At 49.8% G+C, this 18108-nt stretch overlaps 1 protein-coding gene across 4 annotated transcripts in view; it reads right to left on the bottom strand.

Annotated features, from left to right (window-relative positions):
• Window positions 1–18108, bottom strand: part of Slc66a2 (solute carrier family 66 member 2) — a 45840-nt gene continuing 27732 nt past the window's right edge. For 3 of the 4 annotated variants that reach the window (XM_045144596.1, XM_045144595.1, XM_045144597.1), the window contains 2 exons: window positions 11180–11396; window positions 1–1063 (listed from right to left, as the gene is read on the bottom strand). In XM_045144596.1, coding sequence (XP_045000531.1) covers window positions 856–1063; window positions 11180–11396 — 425 coding nt within the window. In that variant the 3' untranslated portion in view covers window positions 1–855. Of the gene's footprint in view, window positions 1064–11179; window positions 11397–12733; window positions 12817–18108 lie in introns of all 4 variants that reach the window. The other variant, XM_045144599.1, reaches the window with a different exon arrangement.

The following is an 18108-nucleotide window of genomic DNA, read 5'->3' as shown; positions in this document are numbered from 1 at the left end:
TTCATCCATCAGCCATTGGGCCTGCGATCGGTGGCATTTTACTTTGGAGGTAATGACCACTACAGACATCTCCATGTTTTAAAAAATAAACATTTTTAAAAGCATCTTACAGGCCAGAGAGGAAGCTAGAGCGTCACTCACACCCTTAAGACCTCTGAGGGAGGGAGGCTTGGCGGTGACACAGCGTGGCTCCTCGGGCAGCCCGTGAGCCACGCTGTCACCGAGCTTCCGTCCTCACCGCCGAGGCCAGCTTGCCATGTGCACAAGAGACCTTCTGCCCAGCAGAAGGGAAGATACTGCCTGAGGAAGCTGCACAGAAGCATCTAGAATACTTTGGGCCCAGGAGCCAGCCATGTCAACCAACACGGGGCTGTCGAGCGTGGTACGACCTCGTGTTGAACTGAGAGCGGATTTCAGGCCAGAGATTCCCACCTCCACCCGGTGTGAACTGTGGCACACGGGGGTGGGGCGGTGTGAGGATGGACAGGCCACCAAGAGCCAGGACTGTGCGCCGTCTAGGGAACCACACACTCTACTGGGGGGGGACAAGCGAGGCCTCCTCACTTGAGACTAGTCCCCGGAGGCTAGCTTGTGGGAAGGGGCTGGGCAGACTGCTGCGCCCACAGCCATCCTCAGTGGCATGAACCTATTTCAGGGTCAGACCTGTGTTTTCTGAGCCCACCCCAACCTGGAAGCTGATGGGGGAACTTGGCACCTGATGCCACCTCTGCTCACACCCAGCCTATTTGCCTGTGGTGTGCGCAGGGCCGACCTCCCTCTCCAGCGGAGGAGCACCGGTGAGCCGTCAGCGCCCAAGGCCAGCAATCACGTGTTCTTGTCCTCCCCTGGATCATCTCAGAGGGCCTTGGCACTGGTGGGGTGTACTGCATGGGGTGCCGGCTTCTGGGGGTGGCGGGCGAAGGCGTAGGCCTGCCCCAGAATGGCCAGGTCCACCAGCACCTGCAACAGGCCACAGACGGAGAACTGCAGGGGAGCGCCATTGAGCAGGAAGTAGGCCGTCTTGAATGTGTCACCGCTCGTCCACATGAGCACCATCTTGAGGCTGCAGAGACACAAAGGGCAGTCAGCAATGACCTGAGGACAAGGGGCCACACACACACACAAAGATCATCATTGTAACTCCAAAAGCAGGCAGAGCACATGAAGAGATGGGGCCACCACAGGAGGGGGCATACTCTGACCCAGGCCCAACCACTTACTCTAGGCCTCTCCTCTGCTACCAGAGAGGGGAATCCAGCTTACACCAGTGTCTGGGAGCTCTGACCTCACCTCCCTCCACCCCCCCCCCAACCCCGACCACGGGTGCATCAAAGCCCAAAAATGGCCTGGCCACAGGGAGCCATGGGAGCAGGTGTCTAGGGAAGTCTGAGCCTCATGGTCAGTCATCCTCTCTAAGGTTTGATGCTAAGGACTCCAGCAAGAGGCCAATGGAGAAGGCTGAGGCAGCCGCTGTAGGGCCTTCCCCCAAGTAAGAGAAATTTCCCACCTTTAAAAAAAAGTTATTTGATAAAGAGAGAGAGAATAGATGTGCCAGAGACTCTAGCCAGATGCATGAACCCCCTTGTGATGGGGCCTGGAGAATTGAACCTGGGTCCTTAGGCTTCTCAGGCAAGTGCCTTAACTGCTAAGCCATCTATCCAGCCCGTCTTACCTTTGCTCCACATATCCCTTATCTGTTCATGGCATTACAGGCCACAAACACAGCATGACTGTTCCCCCCACCCACCCACCCCACGGTAGGTGTGAACAAGAGCCACTTTCACAGTAGGCTGAACCTATAGCACTAAAGTCATATGCAGCCCAAATGTGAGCCAGCTGCCACCAAGGACCCCAAGCACACAGATGCTCAGAGCTGCCAAGTCCCCCAGCACACACTGCCCCTGGACCCAGCCACGTTGTCCCAGTCTGCTGTCCCCTCGGGGCCACTGGCTCACTCTTTTGTCCTGAAGTGGCCATCTCTTTTGACCAATCCCAGTGTTGTGGCTTCAGATGCCCCAGAAGAAATTAGGGCAGTGCCCCAGACTAGCACAGTTCTGCTCCTGGCGACTTGGAGTTGTGGGACGAGGTCACAGCACGGGGCCGTCCTGGAATAATGAGTCAGTGTCCTCTGAGAACGCACACAACCTCAGCAGTCTGCAGAGCTCAACGGCTCACTTGTAGCGTCATGACAGACACTGGAAATGTGGGTCTGTACTGACCACTAGGCTCCTGGGTGGTTCTTATACCAAAACCCGTATTCTGGAAATCTTGACACAAAAGCTCTGTGTACTTCCCCTGGCCCTGTACTCCAGCTCCCAAAATTGGCACACATGCCATTCTAGTTCATTCTCTTTCAAATCTCAGAGGAATTGTCTTGTGGCCACACTTGAACCACACTGTAATATAAGCCACAGTTAAGCTATCATTTAACTTTAATGTCCTTATTCTTTTTGTTGTTATTGTTGCTGTTTGTTTTTATGAGGTAGGGTCTGGCTCTAACCCAGGCTGACCTGGAATTCACTCTGTAGTCTCAGGGTGGCCTCAAACTCACAGTGATCCTCCTACCTCAGCCTCCCAAGTGCTGGGACTAAAGGTATGTGCCACCTCACCAGGCCCAAATGTCCTTATTTAAAAACCTTACTGGATCCAGGTGCGGAGGCACAGGCCTGATATCCAGCACTTGGAGAATTAGGATTAGGCTAGACTGTGCTATATGCAACTCTGTTACCAAAAATGTGGGGGCTGGGAAGATGACTCAGTGATTAAAGGGACTTCCTTACAAAGTCTGCCATCTTGGGTTCGATTCTAAGGTCATCCACATTAACTGGACAGAAAAAGTGGAGCATCTGGTGTCCGCAGCAGCAAGAGACCCTGGTGTGCCCATATGCATGCACACATGCATGCAAATAAACACGTAATTTTAAATTTACAGAAAGACCCCATGTGGACCACACACATACACATCTCGGATAAAGAATCCCAGGGTGGGTGAACGGACATGGGGCCACAAGGCACTTCCTGCTGGCTGATGTTTCTCACATGGTGGGGCATGTGTAGAGCTTCAGGGGACCAGGACCAGTGTGTGGACACGACATATCTAGTGTCGGGAGCCCTAGATTCAACCTCTGACAAGTAACAATGCTCCTCACCAAGCCACTACACAAAATTAGCTGGAAACAAGTTTCAGCAATACCTTCTATGAAACAGTCAAACCCAGAAAGAAAGCTTTTAGCTCACATTAAAAAAAAAAAATATTTAAAGCTGGGCGTGGTGGCACACGCCTTTAATCCCAGCACTTGGGAGGCAGAGGTAAGAGGATCGCCATGAGTTCGAGGCCACACTGAGACTGAATTCCAGTTCAGCCTGGACCAGAGTGAAACCCTATCTTGAAAAACTAAAAAAAAAAAAAAAAAGTTGTTTTTTTTTTTTTAAATTTACTTGAAAGAGAGAAAGAAAACAGGCACACCAGGGCCTCTAGCCACTGCAAACAAACTCCAGATGCATATGCCATCACGTGCATCTGGCTTATATGGGCACTGGGGAATTGAACCTTGGTCCAGAGGCTTCGCAGGCAAGTGCCTTAACCACTAAGTCATCTCTCCAGCCCCTTAGCTCACATGTAAAAAAATTTTTTTGTTCATTTTTTATTAATTTGAGAGTGACAGAGAGAGAGAAAGAGATAGAGAGAGAGAGATTGAGAAAGGGTGCGCCAGGGCCTCCAGCCACTGCAAACGAACTCCAGACGCGTGCGCCCCCTTGTGCATCTGGCCAACGCGGGTCCTGGGGAACCGAGCCTTGAACCGGGGTCCTTAGGCTTCACAGGCAAGCGCTTAACCGCTAAGCCATCTCTCCAGCCCCTTAGCTCACATTTTAAAATCAGGAAAAGACAAGCTCATGGACTCGGAGCATCCCAGGGTATAAAAGATGAGAAGAACAGGGAGGGTCAGTCAGGCCTGGCGGAGTTGCCTGTGCAGCAGCCTCACAGGTGGACACTTGAGCTACGGCCGCTGAATGGAGGAGCAGAGCCTGTGAAGGGCTGGGGCTGCTCCTCTTCCTGGGAGGCAGGTGGGGCTGCACCTGATGGCTGACTCTTCAAGGGACGGCCCAGGCTCCCGGGAGCTCCGCAGAACAGTAACTCCTGCCCAAGTTCCCAGGGACCTCCCCCCAGAACAACCATACCTGCACAAGCTCCCCAACCGCCACCCCCCAGACCATCACATGTAGCCAGGCCCCCAGGAGACTCCTAGGACAGTCATGTCTACACACTCAAGGAAAAGTGAAAGGAGGCACTGGCCTCTCAGGTTCCAGTGCCAAGAGTCAGCAGGATTCAGCCCTGGTCAGACAGTAGTCTAGACTATAAATGGGGCACGGCGTAGCTTGAGTGGTTAGAACCAGGTGTGGCTCGGGCTGGGTTTGGTACAAACCAGGACAGACTAAAAAGGCCCCATGGGCAAAGGGGACAGACCCGCTCCTCACTGTCACAAATGCATATTGAACATTCATGGAGCAAAATATCCAGTGGTAGCCTGTGTGAGCTGGTTAGGCAAGGAGCTTAAAAGTAATCTACTCGGGGCTGGAGTGATGGCTTAGCGGTTGAGCACTTGCCTGTGAAGCCTAAGGACCCCGGTTCGAGGCTTGGTTCCCCAGGTCCCACGTTAGCCAGATGCACAAGGGGGCGCACGCGTCTGGAGTTCGTTTGCAGAGGCTGGAAGCCCTGGCGCGCCCATTCTCTCTCTCTCCCTCTATCTGTCTTTCTCTCTGTGTCTGTCGCTCTCAAATAAATAAATAAATAATGAACAAATTAAAAAAAAAAAAAGTAATCTACTCAATGTCACATACTAAGTGGACATGAGATCTCCTAAGCTTAACTCCAGAGCCTGAGAGGGGCAGGTCTGGGACACAGGATGTGTAGCTGTAGCACTGACCCCCCCCCCCAGACCACCTGTCTCTGCCCAGGCCACTTGCCCAGTGCCCTCAATGTTAGCATCCCTGTGACCCAAGTGCACGGGCATGTTCACCACAACGGCAGGTGGAGACATGAAGTCATCGGCGGTGTATGGTGTTGTCTGGTGCCAGGGGACATTCTTAGCTGCCTGGATTCTTTCTCGTCCTTTCTTGCTAGATGGCTTCTGGGTGACCCCACCACTGTTCTGTTCCTGGGATAGGAATATGGTCTTTTGAGAGGCCCTGATACCATCAATATAGCTTGGGAAAGGAAAGAGGGGCATTAGGGGCTAGAGAGATGGCTTAGCAGTTAAGGCGCTTGCCTGTGAAGCCTAAGGACCTACGTTTGGCTCCCCAGAACCCACATAAGCCATATGCACAAGGTGACAGAGATGCACAAGGTTGTGCATACGCACAAGAGAGCACGTGTGTCCGGAAATCGACTGCAGTGACCAGAGGCTCTGGCACACCAGTTCGTTCTCTCTCTCTCTCTCAAAAATAAAATTTAGGGCTGGAGAGATGGCTTAGCGGTTAAGTGCTTGCCTGCGAAGCCTAAGGACCCGGGTTCGAGGCTCGGTTCCCCAGGTCCCACGTTAGCCAGATGCACAAGGGGGCACATGCGTCTGGAGTTCGTTTGCAGAGGCTGGAAGCCCTGACGCGCCCATTCTCTCTCTCTCCCTCTATCTGTCTTTCTCTTTGTGTCTGTCACTCTCAAATAAATAAATTTTAAAAAATTAAATAAATAAATAAAATTTAAAAGAGGAGAGTATGATCAAAGCTGCAAGGCCACCATACACAGGGCAGATGTATGGGAAAGTTACTGCACTGCAATTGTTTGTTCATGCATATTTCCTCCAAGGCAACAAGTTCCCCACAATGAATTTTCCTCACTACATCTAGCATCATCTTCATGAGCAAAGACTAAGCACTACCTCTGTAATTCCAGCACTCAGGAGGTTGAGGCAAGGGGATCAATGCCAGCCTGAGGCGGGGAAAATGCCACATCCCAAGATGCTCCTCCCTCCTCCTTGGAAGAAACAGCTGGCCAGGTTCTCATCAAGAGATAGGGCTGGAGAGGGGCTGGAGAGATGGCTTAGCAGTTAAGGCACTTGTCTGTGAAGCCTAACGACCTGACTTCAGTTCCCCAGTGCCCATATAAAGCCTGATGCACAAGGTAGGACATGCATCTAGAGTTCATTTGCAGTGGCTACAGGCCCTGGTGTGCCCATCTCTCCCTCCCTCCTTCCCTGCCTCCCTCCCACCCTCCTCCTCTCTCTCTCTCTCTCTCTCTCTCTCTCTCTCTCTCTGTGTGTGTGTGTGTGTGTGTGTGTGTGTGTGTACCTGGCTCACTCTCTCTTTCTCTCTCTCAAATAAATAAACAGGGCACTTGCTTACAAAGCCAAAGGACCCAGGTTCAATTCCCCAGGACCAGAGGCACAAGGTAGCACATGTGTCTGGAGTTCATTTGCAGAGGCTGAAGGCTCTGGCATGCCCATTCTCTCTCTCTTTCTCTCTACACATACATATACATATATATTTGCTTCTCTCTCTCAAAAAGAAGGGTTTTTTTTTTTTTTTTTTTAAGATATCCACAGAAGCTGGGTGTGGTGGTGGTACATGCCTTTAATCACAGCACTCAGGAAGAGAGGAAGGAAGATTGCTGTGAGTTGAAGGCTAACCTGACACTACACAGTGAACTCCAGGTCAGCCTGGAGTAGAGTGAGACCCTACCTTGAGAAGCCAAAAAGAAAAGAGATATTAGGAAGGCCACCCACTCTCCCAGGCAGACAGCCATGCAAGGGAGCCGGTGTGAGTGGGTAAGGTCCCAAGTTTTCTGCTTCTACATCCACTCTGGTGGCTAGTGGCCTAGGAGTGGCTACAGCTCCTTTGCTCCTCCCACTGCTGGCTGCTGTCCCTTCAATGGGCCTCTTGGCCTGACCCCCTTGCTGGCCTACTCCACTGCTTTAATCCAAGTTCCCATTACCTCATTCTTGGCTCCAGCATTTTCCCTCCAAATCAGGCAGCTAGATCATTATTCCTAAAATACTTCTCACCTCATCCTTGCCCTGGGCAGCCAAAGGGAATGCTGCCCCCAGCACCCAGGAGAGCAGAGCCAGCGCCTGCACCTGCTCAGCTGCCTCCCAGCGCCGGCCCACAGGCATGCTGACCATGCCGACCCTAGCCCAGGGGCAAACCACCATGTTCAACACCTACAAAAGCTCCCTCAGGATTGAGACCCATTCAAAGCATGTCCCCTTGAAAGCGATCTGTGACCCTGGGTTAAGCAAAAGTCTCTTAGGCAAGATACTAAAAGTAAAACTGATTTTTAAAAAATGCTATATGTCATCAAAGGTGAATTTTTTTTTGAGACAGGGTCTCATACAGTCCAGGCTGTCCTTAAACTTGCTTTGTAGCCAAGGACGACTTTAAAACTGATCCTCCTACCTTTACCTCCCAAGTGCTGGGATTATAGGCATGCACCATCATGCCTGGGTTTTGTGGTATTGGGGAATAGACCCAGGGCTTTGTGCATCTACTCTATCAAATAAGCCACACCCCCACCCCAAAGTTGAAATTTTTGTGTTGCGACAGAAATCATCCAAAAAACAAAAAAGTCAGACAGGGCTGGAGCGATGACTTAGCAGTTAAAGCGCTTGCCTGCGAAGCCTAAGGACCCATGTTCTACTCTCCAGATCCCATGTGAGCCAGACGCAATTGCAAGGTCATACATGCCCATCAGGTGGTGCAAGTACCTAGAGTTCGATTGCAGTGGATGAGGCCCTGGCACGCCAATTCTCTCTCTCTCTCTCTCTCTCTCAAATAAATAAATAACCCACCATCCCACACTGACACACTTGCCCAACAGAAGTGAGGACAGCATGATTCATGTTAGTCTGAAAGTTGTTCCAGAAGGCAAATGTTCATCACCAAAGAGCATACAATCTTACAACAAACTGTTACTGAGCCATCGAAAGGAACGAAGCTCAGGCCAGTCCCAGAAAGCCACATACTGCATGATTCTACCAGTGAATAATGTCTATAGCAGGCAAACCAGGAACAACAGCAAGCGAATGAGTGGCATGATGGGGTGAAGGAGGCTGGGACAGATGGGTGTGACTGCTACTGAGTTCAAGTTTCTTTTATTTATTTATTTATTTATTTAGTGGTAGGTTCTCACACTCAAGCCTAGGTTGACCAGGAATTCACTATGTAGTTTCAGGCTGGCCTTGAACTCACTGGGATCCTCCTACCTCAGCTTCCCTGAGTGCTGGGATTAAAGGCGTGTGCCACCATGCCCAGCTGAGTTCAGGTTTCTAAGCCTTTTTTTTTTAAAAAAAAATTTTATTTATTTATTTGAGAGACAGAGAAAGAAAGGAGGAAACAGAGAGAGAACGGGCATGCCAGGGCCTCCAGCCACTGCAAATGAACTCCAGATGCATGCGCCCCCTCGTGCATCTGGCAAATGTGGGTCCTGGAGAGTCAAACCTGGATCCTTTGGCTTTGCAGGCAAACGCCTTAACTGCTAAGCCATCTCTCCAGCCCCAGGTTTCTGAACCTTTGTGGTGAGGAGACAGGCTCCAAAATTAGACTTTGTGGTGACCACAAGAGCCTGTAACCTGCTGTATACATTAGCATGTATCCCCCAGGGCTCTACATGTGAATGATCACAGTGTGTGAATTATATCTCAATAAGGCTATTTCTAAGAAAATGGTCTCATGTATCTTGCCAAACTCTACTCCAGCCCTCTCGTTTCAGTGGGCGGTCACCTGGACTTTGGGTTGTGGGCACTACAGCGACCTGCTGGACCTGCTGTGCAGACAACGCAGAGACTGTGGAGGGCTGGCAAGTGACAAAAATTGAGGCTCTGAGGAGGGAAGCTCAGTGTTCTACAAGGCTATGATTCCAAGGGGCCTACGGGATCGGGCCGGAAGAAAAGCATGGCTTCTGGGAGCAGCCTTCGATGGCACACGAGCTCTGCGTCCCTGGCTGGATCCAGCAGAGCAGCCAGGTTGCCCTGGAGGATAAACAGACGTGATTCAGTGGCCTGGGCCTCCCCCTCCTCCACCACCCTTGACCGCTCACAGGCCAAACCTGCTTGCCCGTTCCTCTCACCCCGTCCTCATGTGGCCTCTACAGACACTCAGAGCCAGGGCCCCGCGACACGGCGTCTGTCCCCCTCAACTCTGAATTCCGTACCGCCTCTCCCTCCGTACTCCACACTTCCAGTGCCTTCCACAGCTATTCCTCCACTGTTTAAGGCATCCCCCTCTTATCTTATACACCACCCCCGTACTCCAGTAATTACTTGTTAGGGAACAAGTCTTCAAATCTAGTAAAACCTGGAGGAGGAGGAGGAGGAGGAGGAGGAAGAAAAGGAGGAAAAGGAAGGCAAATACCTCACAAAATCTGCCTTTTGGAGTTTGCTACATTAATTAGCAAAGTTATTTCAAAAATGTCCTCCTTTCTGATCCCTGATCACCACAACCACTTAATATTTGCTTTTTAGATAAGGAAATCATTATTCCAAAAGACTTCTCGTAGTAGCTCGAATGCAGTGTGTGTGTACATCATGTAGGGAGTGCATGTGTGTGCATATGTGTAGACATATGCACACCTGTCTGTACACGTGTGTACAGTAAGACTTTCAAAGAAATGTGCTGCGTTACTTAAAATGGTCAACGGTGATACTCAAGGACGCCAAGTCCCCCCTTATTCCTGAACCCCATCTAAGGACCTCTATTTAAGGTGAGCCTGGGCCAAGTTCCCAACACAGATTCAGGACACCAACACCTCCTCGGCCTAGTGCCATGGTATGAGCAGGTCTTCAGAGGAGACAGGCTAACTGTTCAGTCATATTAACCACCTACCACCAGCTTCTTGTTTTTACACATGTGTGTCTGTGTACTTGTGTGTGTGTGTGTATGTGCGTGCATGTGTGTGAAACACAACATTTTCAACCCAACATCAAAAGTACCCACTATCAAATATGAATACAACCCTCTCCTCTCCAGTGACTTTAAGAGTAACAAATCCCTGGGCTGGAGAAATGGCTTAGCGGTTAAGGTGCTTGCCTGCAAAGCCTAAGGACCCATGTTCAACTCTCCAGGTCCCACATAAGCCAGATGCACAAAGTGACACAAGCGTGCAAGGTCGCACATGTGCACAAGGTGGCACACACGTCTGGAATTCTCGAGAGAGAGAGAGAGAGAGAGAGAGAGAGAGACAGAGAGAGGGATGGAGAGATGGCTTAGCGGTTAAAGCACAAGCCCATGAAGCCAAAGGACCCCAGTTCGATTCTGCAGGTCTCACGTTAGCCAGATGCACAAGGGGGCGCATGTGTCTGGAGTTCGTTTGCAGTGGCTGGAGGCCCTGGCATGCCCATTCTCGCTCTCTCTCCCTCCTTTTCTCTGTCTCTAATAAATTAATTAAATAAAAGCTTAAAAAAAAAAAAGAGTAACAAATCCCACCAGATTTGTGATACCACAACACTGTATCTGAAGAGTTGAGTGGATGGGCCTTAGAGAGAAGTGTGCAGCTGAGCTGGGTGTGGTGGCACAAGCATTTAATCCTAGCACTTGGGAGGCTGAGGTAGGAGGATCACCGTGAGTTCGAGGCCAGCCTGAGACTACAGAGTGAATTCCAGGTCTACCTGGGCTAGAGTGAGACCCTACCTTGAAAAGACAAAAAAAAAAAATTTAAAATATCTAATAATAACAATAATACACACATATAACATATACATAGATATATAAAGCATGTAGCTGAATCATATCAATATCAATAGCTGGTGGTTCATTCACACGCCTCACCAGTTGACTGACATTCAGTAAATGCTATTTTCATCAAGAGTCTCCAGTGACCCATGGTATGTGTGACACATGTCCCCAGACTCACCAGTTATGAGGAGTCTAGCCCTATGGGCTCAGGCAGAGCTATCTTACTGTGGTCCTGACACCATCTGAGCCCATTGCAGGCCCCACTGCAGGCATGCCATACTTGAAGCCTTGAGGAGAGTCACCCGCCCTGACATAGTCCACTGTGTACGTACCCCGTTCCTCAATTCCTGGCCCCGGGCAGATTCTGCAGCCCCTGAGGAGTCAGCCCTCCACAGGAGGTCCCTGCTCCCTTTCCCTTCCCACCTTTACCAATCTGCTCAGATAAGGGATGCCAAGGACCCCAACGTGTTCACTGGGATCATTTCAACGTGGCACCCCGGTGCCAAGGCTCCCCTACCTCATGCCCTCCGTGGAGCGGTGGAGGTGGTTGCGGTACAGCTGTGGCACACCCAGCATGGCCTCGGTGAGCACGGCCAGGAAGCCCAGCGTCTCCACAAACAGGGCCGAGTCGATGGACAGATAGGTGACGTAGCCCGCCACGCCCGTGAAGGCCAGGACACACTGCACATAATCCCCGAAGCTGCTCCAGTGCCAGAAGTGGTGAGGATCGAAGTCTAGAATGAGGAGGAGAGAAACGTCTAGTCAGGCGAGCAGGACGGGATCCAAGGAGAGGGATGCTGGTGTGGCAAGAGCCAGGTCAGGTCAGCTGGGTGGGAAATTGAGCCGTATGACCCAGGCGAGGTCGGCGTGAGAACTCACGCGCAGTCCAAAGTCGGTGTCAAGATGGTGTGAGTAGGTCAGATTCAGGGTGGGAAACGATGTGTGCAAACTAAGGTCAGTTGTGAGGAAGAGCTACTTGCAGATCAAGGTCAGCGTGAGAAGATGCGAGCAGGTCAAGATCAATGTGGGGAGAAACAAGAAAACGTCAAAGTGGGGGCTGGAGATATGGCTTAGTGGTTAAGGCGCTTGCCTGCAAAGCCAAAGGACTTCAGTTCAAATCCCCAGGACCCGTGTAAGCCAGATGCACAAGGTGGTGCACGCGTCTGGAGTTCATTTGCAGTGGCTGGAGGCCCTGGCGTGCCCATTCTCTCCCTTTCTCAAAATAAATAAATATGTAAATAAATTTTTTAAAAAATTTTTTTAAGTCAAAGTCAACAAGGGAGTGACATGAACCAAGTAACAGATCAAAGTTGGTGTGAAGAGATAAAAATCAGTCGAAGCCAATATGAGGAGAGACGAGGAGATCAACATGGCCAAAAAGCTAAAAAGGTTGAGGGCAGTAAAGTCACGGTCACAGGTCATGGTCAGTGTCGGAAGATGAGCACATTTTCACCAAGGTAGTTCTGAGGGAGTCTCAATATCGACAGTAAGTCAACATAAAATATACTAAAATCTGGGCTGGAGAGATGGCTTAGTGGCTAAGCGCTTGCCTGTGTAGCCTAACGACCCCAGTTTGAGGCTGGATTCCCCAGGATCCATGTAAGCCAGATACACAAGATGGCGTATGTATCTGGAGCTCATTTAGAGTGGCTGGAGGCCTGGTGCGCCCATTCTCTCTCTCTCTCTCCCTCTTTCTCGCTGCTTCTTTCTCTCTCTCTGTCTGCCGCTTTCAAATAAAGAAATAAAAATAAAACAAAAAAAATTGTTTAAAAAGATACTAAAATATGCCAGGCATGGCGGTACACGCCTTTAATCCTAGCACTTGAGAGGCAGAGGTAGGAAGATCACTATGAGTTTGAGGTCACCCTGAGACTACATAGTGAATTCCAGGTCAGCCTGGGCTGGAGTGAGACCCTACCTCGAAAAACCAAAACTAACTAGCTAAATAAATAGAACTGCAGATCTGCCTTCTATAACTTCGGCTAATGATGTGTCTCTAGTCACATAGGTGTAGTGGTAATGGCCTCTTGGGTTGTTCTGATGGTTAATGCATTAATCCTATGAGACTTACTATGTGCCTGGCCCACATCGAAGGACACACATCACTAGTACTCCGTTCTTGCCAGAACATCATCCCTTGCTTGATGACAGAATCTGCAGAGACACATTCACAAGCCATCACAGAACCAAATGGCACTCTGGTACGTGCACACTGGAGGTCCCGGAGACAGTGGGCAGCATTAGGTGAGGGGGCACAAATCTGCCACAGAGCTTTCAAGGGGGTGTGGTGTGGCCATGCCTGACCTGGGACTTTGATCAGCAGTTCTAAGACAGGAGCATCTTGCAGCTAGGTCAGGCCAAGAGATGGTAGGGACATCAGGCTCCTCTTGGTTCTTCTAAATATAAATATGTTCTTATTGGAGTGGTCTTTTTTGTTTTGTTTTGAGATAGTCTCGCTCTACCCCAGGCTGACCTGGAATTCACTATGTAGTCTCATCCTGGCCTTGAACTCATGGTGATCCTCCTGCCTCTGTCTCCCAAGTGCTGGGATTAAAAGCATGTGCCACCATGCCCAGCTTCAATACATTTTTTAATAAAGAAAACAGCCGGCACATTAATTGGCCTGGCATTCCCTGTGTATACATGAAAACTGGACTGGTTCTGTGCTGGAGAGATGGCTCAATGGTTAAGGTGCTTTCCTACAAAACCTAATGACCCTGGTTCAATTCCCCAGTACCTAGGTAAAGCCAGATGCATAAAATGGTGCATTCATCTGTAGTTCATTTGCAGTGGCTGGAGACCGTAGCACACCCATTCTCTCTCTGTCTCCCTCTCTGTCTATGCTTGCAAATAAATAAGTTAAAATATTTTTTAAAAAGAAGAAAACTGGACTGGTCTTAATGTCCCATCTACAATAGAGTTGCAGCTTAGGGCTGTTACAGAGGCTTGGCATGTCCCCACAGCAGGTTCTCGGCATCTGAACTGTGCCCATGAATGCATGGGTCAGAATCTCCCCCTGCCCCAGGGAAAATCAGCCTATACAGAAGCCTCTAACTTCCACCCAATTACTCAGACTCAACACAAAAATGGACATTTTAAATAAATTACTTTATTTTTATTTATTTGAGAAAGAAGCAGATAAAGAAAGAAACACAAAGGGCATACCAGGGCCTCTAGCCACTGCAAACAAACTCCAGACACACACACACCACTATATGCATCTGGCTTTACATGAATCATGGGGAATCAAACCTGAGCCCTTAGGCTTCACAGGCAAGCACCTTAACCACTAAGCCATCTCTCCAGCCCAAAGATGGACACTTTCTAATCCTCTTCAGTGATTTTTGCCCAGGAATATATAGAAAAGCTGCTTTAAAAAATGTTTTAGGGGCTGGAGAGATGGCTTAGCGGTTAAGCGCTTGCCTGTGAAGCCTAAGGACCCCGGTTCGAGGCTCGGTTCCCCAGGTCCCACGTTAGCCAGATGCACAAGGGGGCGCACGCGTCTGGAGTTCGTTTGCAGAGGCTGGAAGCCCTGGCGCGCCCATTCTCTCTCTCTCCCTCTATCTGTCTTTCTCTCTGTGTCTGTCGCTCTCAAGTAAATAAATAAATAAATAAATAAATAAATAATTTAAAAAATGTTTTAGGGCAGGCTGGAGAGATGGCTTAGCGGTTAAGCGCTTGCCTATGAAGCCTACAGACCCCAGTTCAAGGCTTGGTGCCCCAGCACCCACGTTAGCCAGATGCACAAGGAGGCGCACGTGTCTGGAATTTGTTTGCAATAGCTGGAGGCCCTGGTATGCCCATTCTCTCTCTCTATCTGCCTCTTTCTCTGTCTGTTGCTCTCAAATAAATAAATAAAAATAAACAAAAATTTTAAAAAATGTTTTAGGGCTGGAGTGATGGCTTAGTGGTTAAGGCACTTGCCTACAAAGCCTAAGGACCCAGGTTCAAATCCCCCAAACCCATGCAAGCCAAATGCACATAATGGCTCATGTGGATGGAGTTCATCTGCACTGGCTAGGGGCCCATTCTTCCCTCCCTCCCTCCCTCTCCCCGCCCCCCCCATGCCTCTTCCTCTTTCTTTCTGTCAAATGAATAAATAAATAAAATAATTTTTAAATGTTTTAATTATTTTTTTGTTTGTTTGTTTATTTTTATTTATTTGAGAGTGACAGAGAGAAGGAGGTAGAGAGAGACAGACAGAGAATGGGCACACCAGGGCTTCCAGCCACTGCAAACGAACTCCAGATGCGTGCGCCCCCTTGTGCATCTGGCTAACGTGGGTCCTGGAGAATCGAGCCTCGAACTGGGGAACTTAGGCTTCACAGGCAAGCGCTTAACTGCTAAGCCATCTCTCCAGCCCAAATGTTTTAATTATTAATTTGAGAGAGAGAGAGAGTGGAAAACACAGAGAGAGTAAGCATGGGCATGCCAGGCCCTCCTCCACTGCAAATGAACTCCAAATGCATGCACCACTTTCTGCATCTGGCTTTATGTGGGTACTGGAGAATTGAACTCAGGCTATCAGGGTTTTCAAGCAAATGCTTTAATCGCTAAGCCATATCTCCAGCCTCTAAGAAAAGTCATCTTCACTTGTTATTTTAACGGGGTGGAAAGGAGACTTGTGGTTCATTCCTTTCATTCCAAGCAGAGGTAGGAGGATCACCATGAGTCTGAGGCCACCCTGAGACTACATAGTGAATTCCAGGTCAGCCTGGGCTAAAAAGCAAGTGAGACCCTTCCTGGGGCGGGGGGGGCGGGAGGAAGGAGGGAGTGGCACATGCATCTGGAGTTCATTTGCAGCAGCAGGAGGCCCTGGCTTGCTCCATTCTCTGCCTCTCTCAAGAAAATAAATAAAATATTTAAAACAAATGAGCAAAGGTTCAGAATGGACAAATAGCCAAGAAACACATGAAAGAGCTCTCATCTGGGCTGGGGAAATGGCTTAGTGGTTAAGGTGTTTGCCTGCAAAGCCTAAGGGCCCTGGTTCCATACCCTCAGAACCCACGTAAGCCAGATGCACAAAGGAGGTGCATATGTCTGTAGTACGTTTGCAGTGGCTGGAGGCCTTGGCACGCCCATTTTCTATCTGCCACTTTCTCTCACTCTCTCAAATAAATAAGTAAAATATTTTTTACATATATAAAATATTTTTTAAAGAAAGAAAGAGCTCTCAACCTCACTAGTCATAAGGTAACACAGGTCCCTCATATCCAGATGAACAGCCTCAACTCAGGGCAGCCCTCCTTTTGCTATGAGGGGAGAAGCACAGGCCTGCATCCAGCACAGCATTTGAGAGCAGAAAGACGCCATGGCGGCCCAGGACTCTGATCCTTGCAGGATGATTCCTGCCCGCTCTTCCTGGGGGCAGTGGTGCATGCACACAGCCAGGTCCCGATAAGCATGGCACAGACACAGAGACTGAGGCCTGGGATGTCTACAATTCCAGTTGTCTAGTAGCCCACCAGCGGCCTCATGTGGCCAGTTCAGGCAAAGTCCTCCCTGGCTCCTTCAAGAGCAATACAGTTTCAAGGCAAGAGTCTCTGTAGGGTCTGGGGCTGTGGTAGGCAGGAAAAGACTCTCTCAGAGCACTTCCCAGGAGCAGTTATTTAACCTAAGATGATGGCAATATGCCACTGAGAGGGCAGAGTGAGTCCTAAGACCCTATGCAGGAAGAGGGCCCAGAACTGGAGGCAAGACCTTGGAAAAGTCAGTTCTCAGAAGTGACAGCTCTGGGTCAGGTCAGCAGAGGCCCAGGGGTCCTGCCAAGAACTGAGCTGACACCTGTAGCCTGCACCCGGATGAAGCAGGGCCCAGCCTGCCGAGCTGCTGGGGGAGATGACGCTAGGTAAACATGGCCAACCTGGTGACAGCGTGGTCATAACATATATCACCTCACAGCTCTACCTGCCAAGTGGGTCCATCCTTAAGGAGGGCTTATTTCCCTCCAGCTCCCCAGAGCCCCCCCCCTTAACCAAAGCCTCCAAGGTCCAACAGGGCTTCTTGTAGCTGGCATGGTCCCCAGCCACATCCCTTAGGACAGAGACACAACTCTAGACTATGGACTGTTGACATCAGGAGCCCAGATGGCCACCGAAAACCCACACCATGATCTCTAAATCTAGGGTGCAGAAAGGAATTCATGACAAAGCCACAACAAACCCTGACCACAGGATCTGGTCCCCTGAGTTCTCCCAGGTGGCGTAAGCTCTGGGCTCCCTTCCCATTCAATCCACTCTGGGCATTGCCCCAGCCACCACTAGCCCAGAGAAGCAGGACTCCTCACCAGCAAGGACAGGCTAAGATTAGATGCTAATCCACAGGGCCTGTCTTTCAGCGCCCCTTGCACCCAGCCACTAGCTCCAGAACATCATCTGGGGTTCTGCCCTGGTGATGGACCTGGGAGCAGAGTTCCAAAGGGATGGATCCTCAGAACCTTGAGCTCACACTCAGGAGAACTAACAGAACAATGAAGACCCTAGGGGAGGGCAATAAAGAAGATGCCGAGCAAGGTTTGGTGTCAACAAACCTGTAATCCCCACACCAAGGAGAATGAGGCAGGAGGATTGAAAGGTAAGGCAGGCTTGACTGCTAGCCATACCACATCAAATAATTTTTTATATTTTATTTATTTATTAGAGAGAGGGAGAATAGGTGTGCCAGGGCCTCCAGCCAGTGCAAACAAACTCCAGACACATGAGCTACATGTGCATCTGGCTTACGTGGATCCAAGGGAATCAAACCTGGGTCCTTAGGCTTTGCAGGCAAGTGCCTTAACCACGAAGCCATCTCTCCAGCCCTCAAAGAATTTTATTTTTATTCATTTGAGAGAGAGAAAGAGGCAAATAGAGAGAGGGGGGGGCACACCAGGGCCTTTAGCTGCTGGAAACAAACTCCAGATGCATGCGCCACCTTGTGCACCTAGCTTACGTGGGTCCTGGGGAATCGAATCTGGGTCCTTTAGCTTTGCAGGCAAGAGCCTTAACTGCTAAGCCATCTCTCCAGCCCCAAAGAATTTTATTTAGTTATTTGCAAGCAGAGAGAGAAAAGAGACAGAGAGAATGGGTATGCCAGGGCCTCCAGCCGCTGTAAATGAACTCCAGATGCACATAACATTTTGGGGAATCAAACCTGGGTTGTTAGGCTTTGTAGGCAAATGCCTCAACTGCTGAGCCAACTCTCTAGTCCCAGATTTTTTTAAAAAAGGAAGCTGGCTGGGCATGGTGGCACACACCTTTAATCCCAGCACTTGGGAGGCAGAGGTAGGAGGATTGCCAAGAGTTGAAGGCCACCCTGGGACGACATAGTAAATTCCAGGTCAGCCTGGGCTAGAGTGAGACCTTACCTCAAAAAAAAAAAAAAAAAGAAAGAAAGAAAGAAAGAAAAGAAAAAGATGATGGCTTCATGATTCAATGAAGAGAGGCAGCTTAGAGCCCTCCTGAGGGC

Source organism: Jaculus jaculus, chromosome 2 (genome assembly GCF_020740685.1).
Source record: "Jaculus jaculus isolate mJacJac1 chromosome 2, mJacJac1.mat.Y.cur, whole genome shotgun sequence".
Taxonomy (NCBI): Eukaryota; Metazoa; Chordata; class Mammalia; order Rodentia; family Dipodidae; genus Jaculus; species Jaculus jaculus.
The sequence above is the reverse complement of the archived record's forward strand: the minus strand, read 5'-3'. Positions and strand labels throughout refer to the sequence as shown.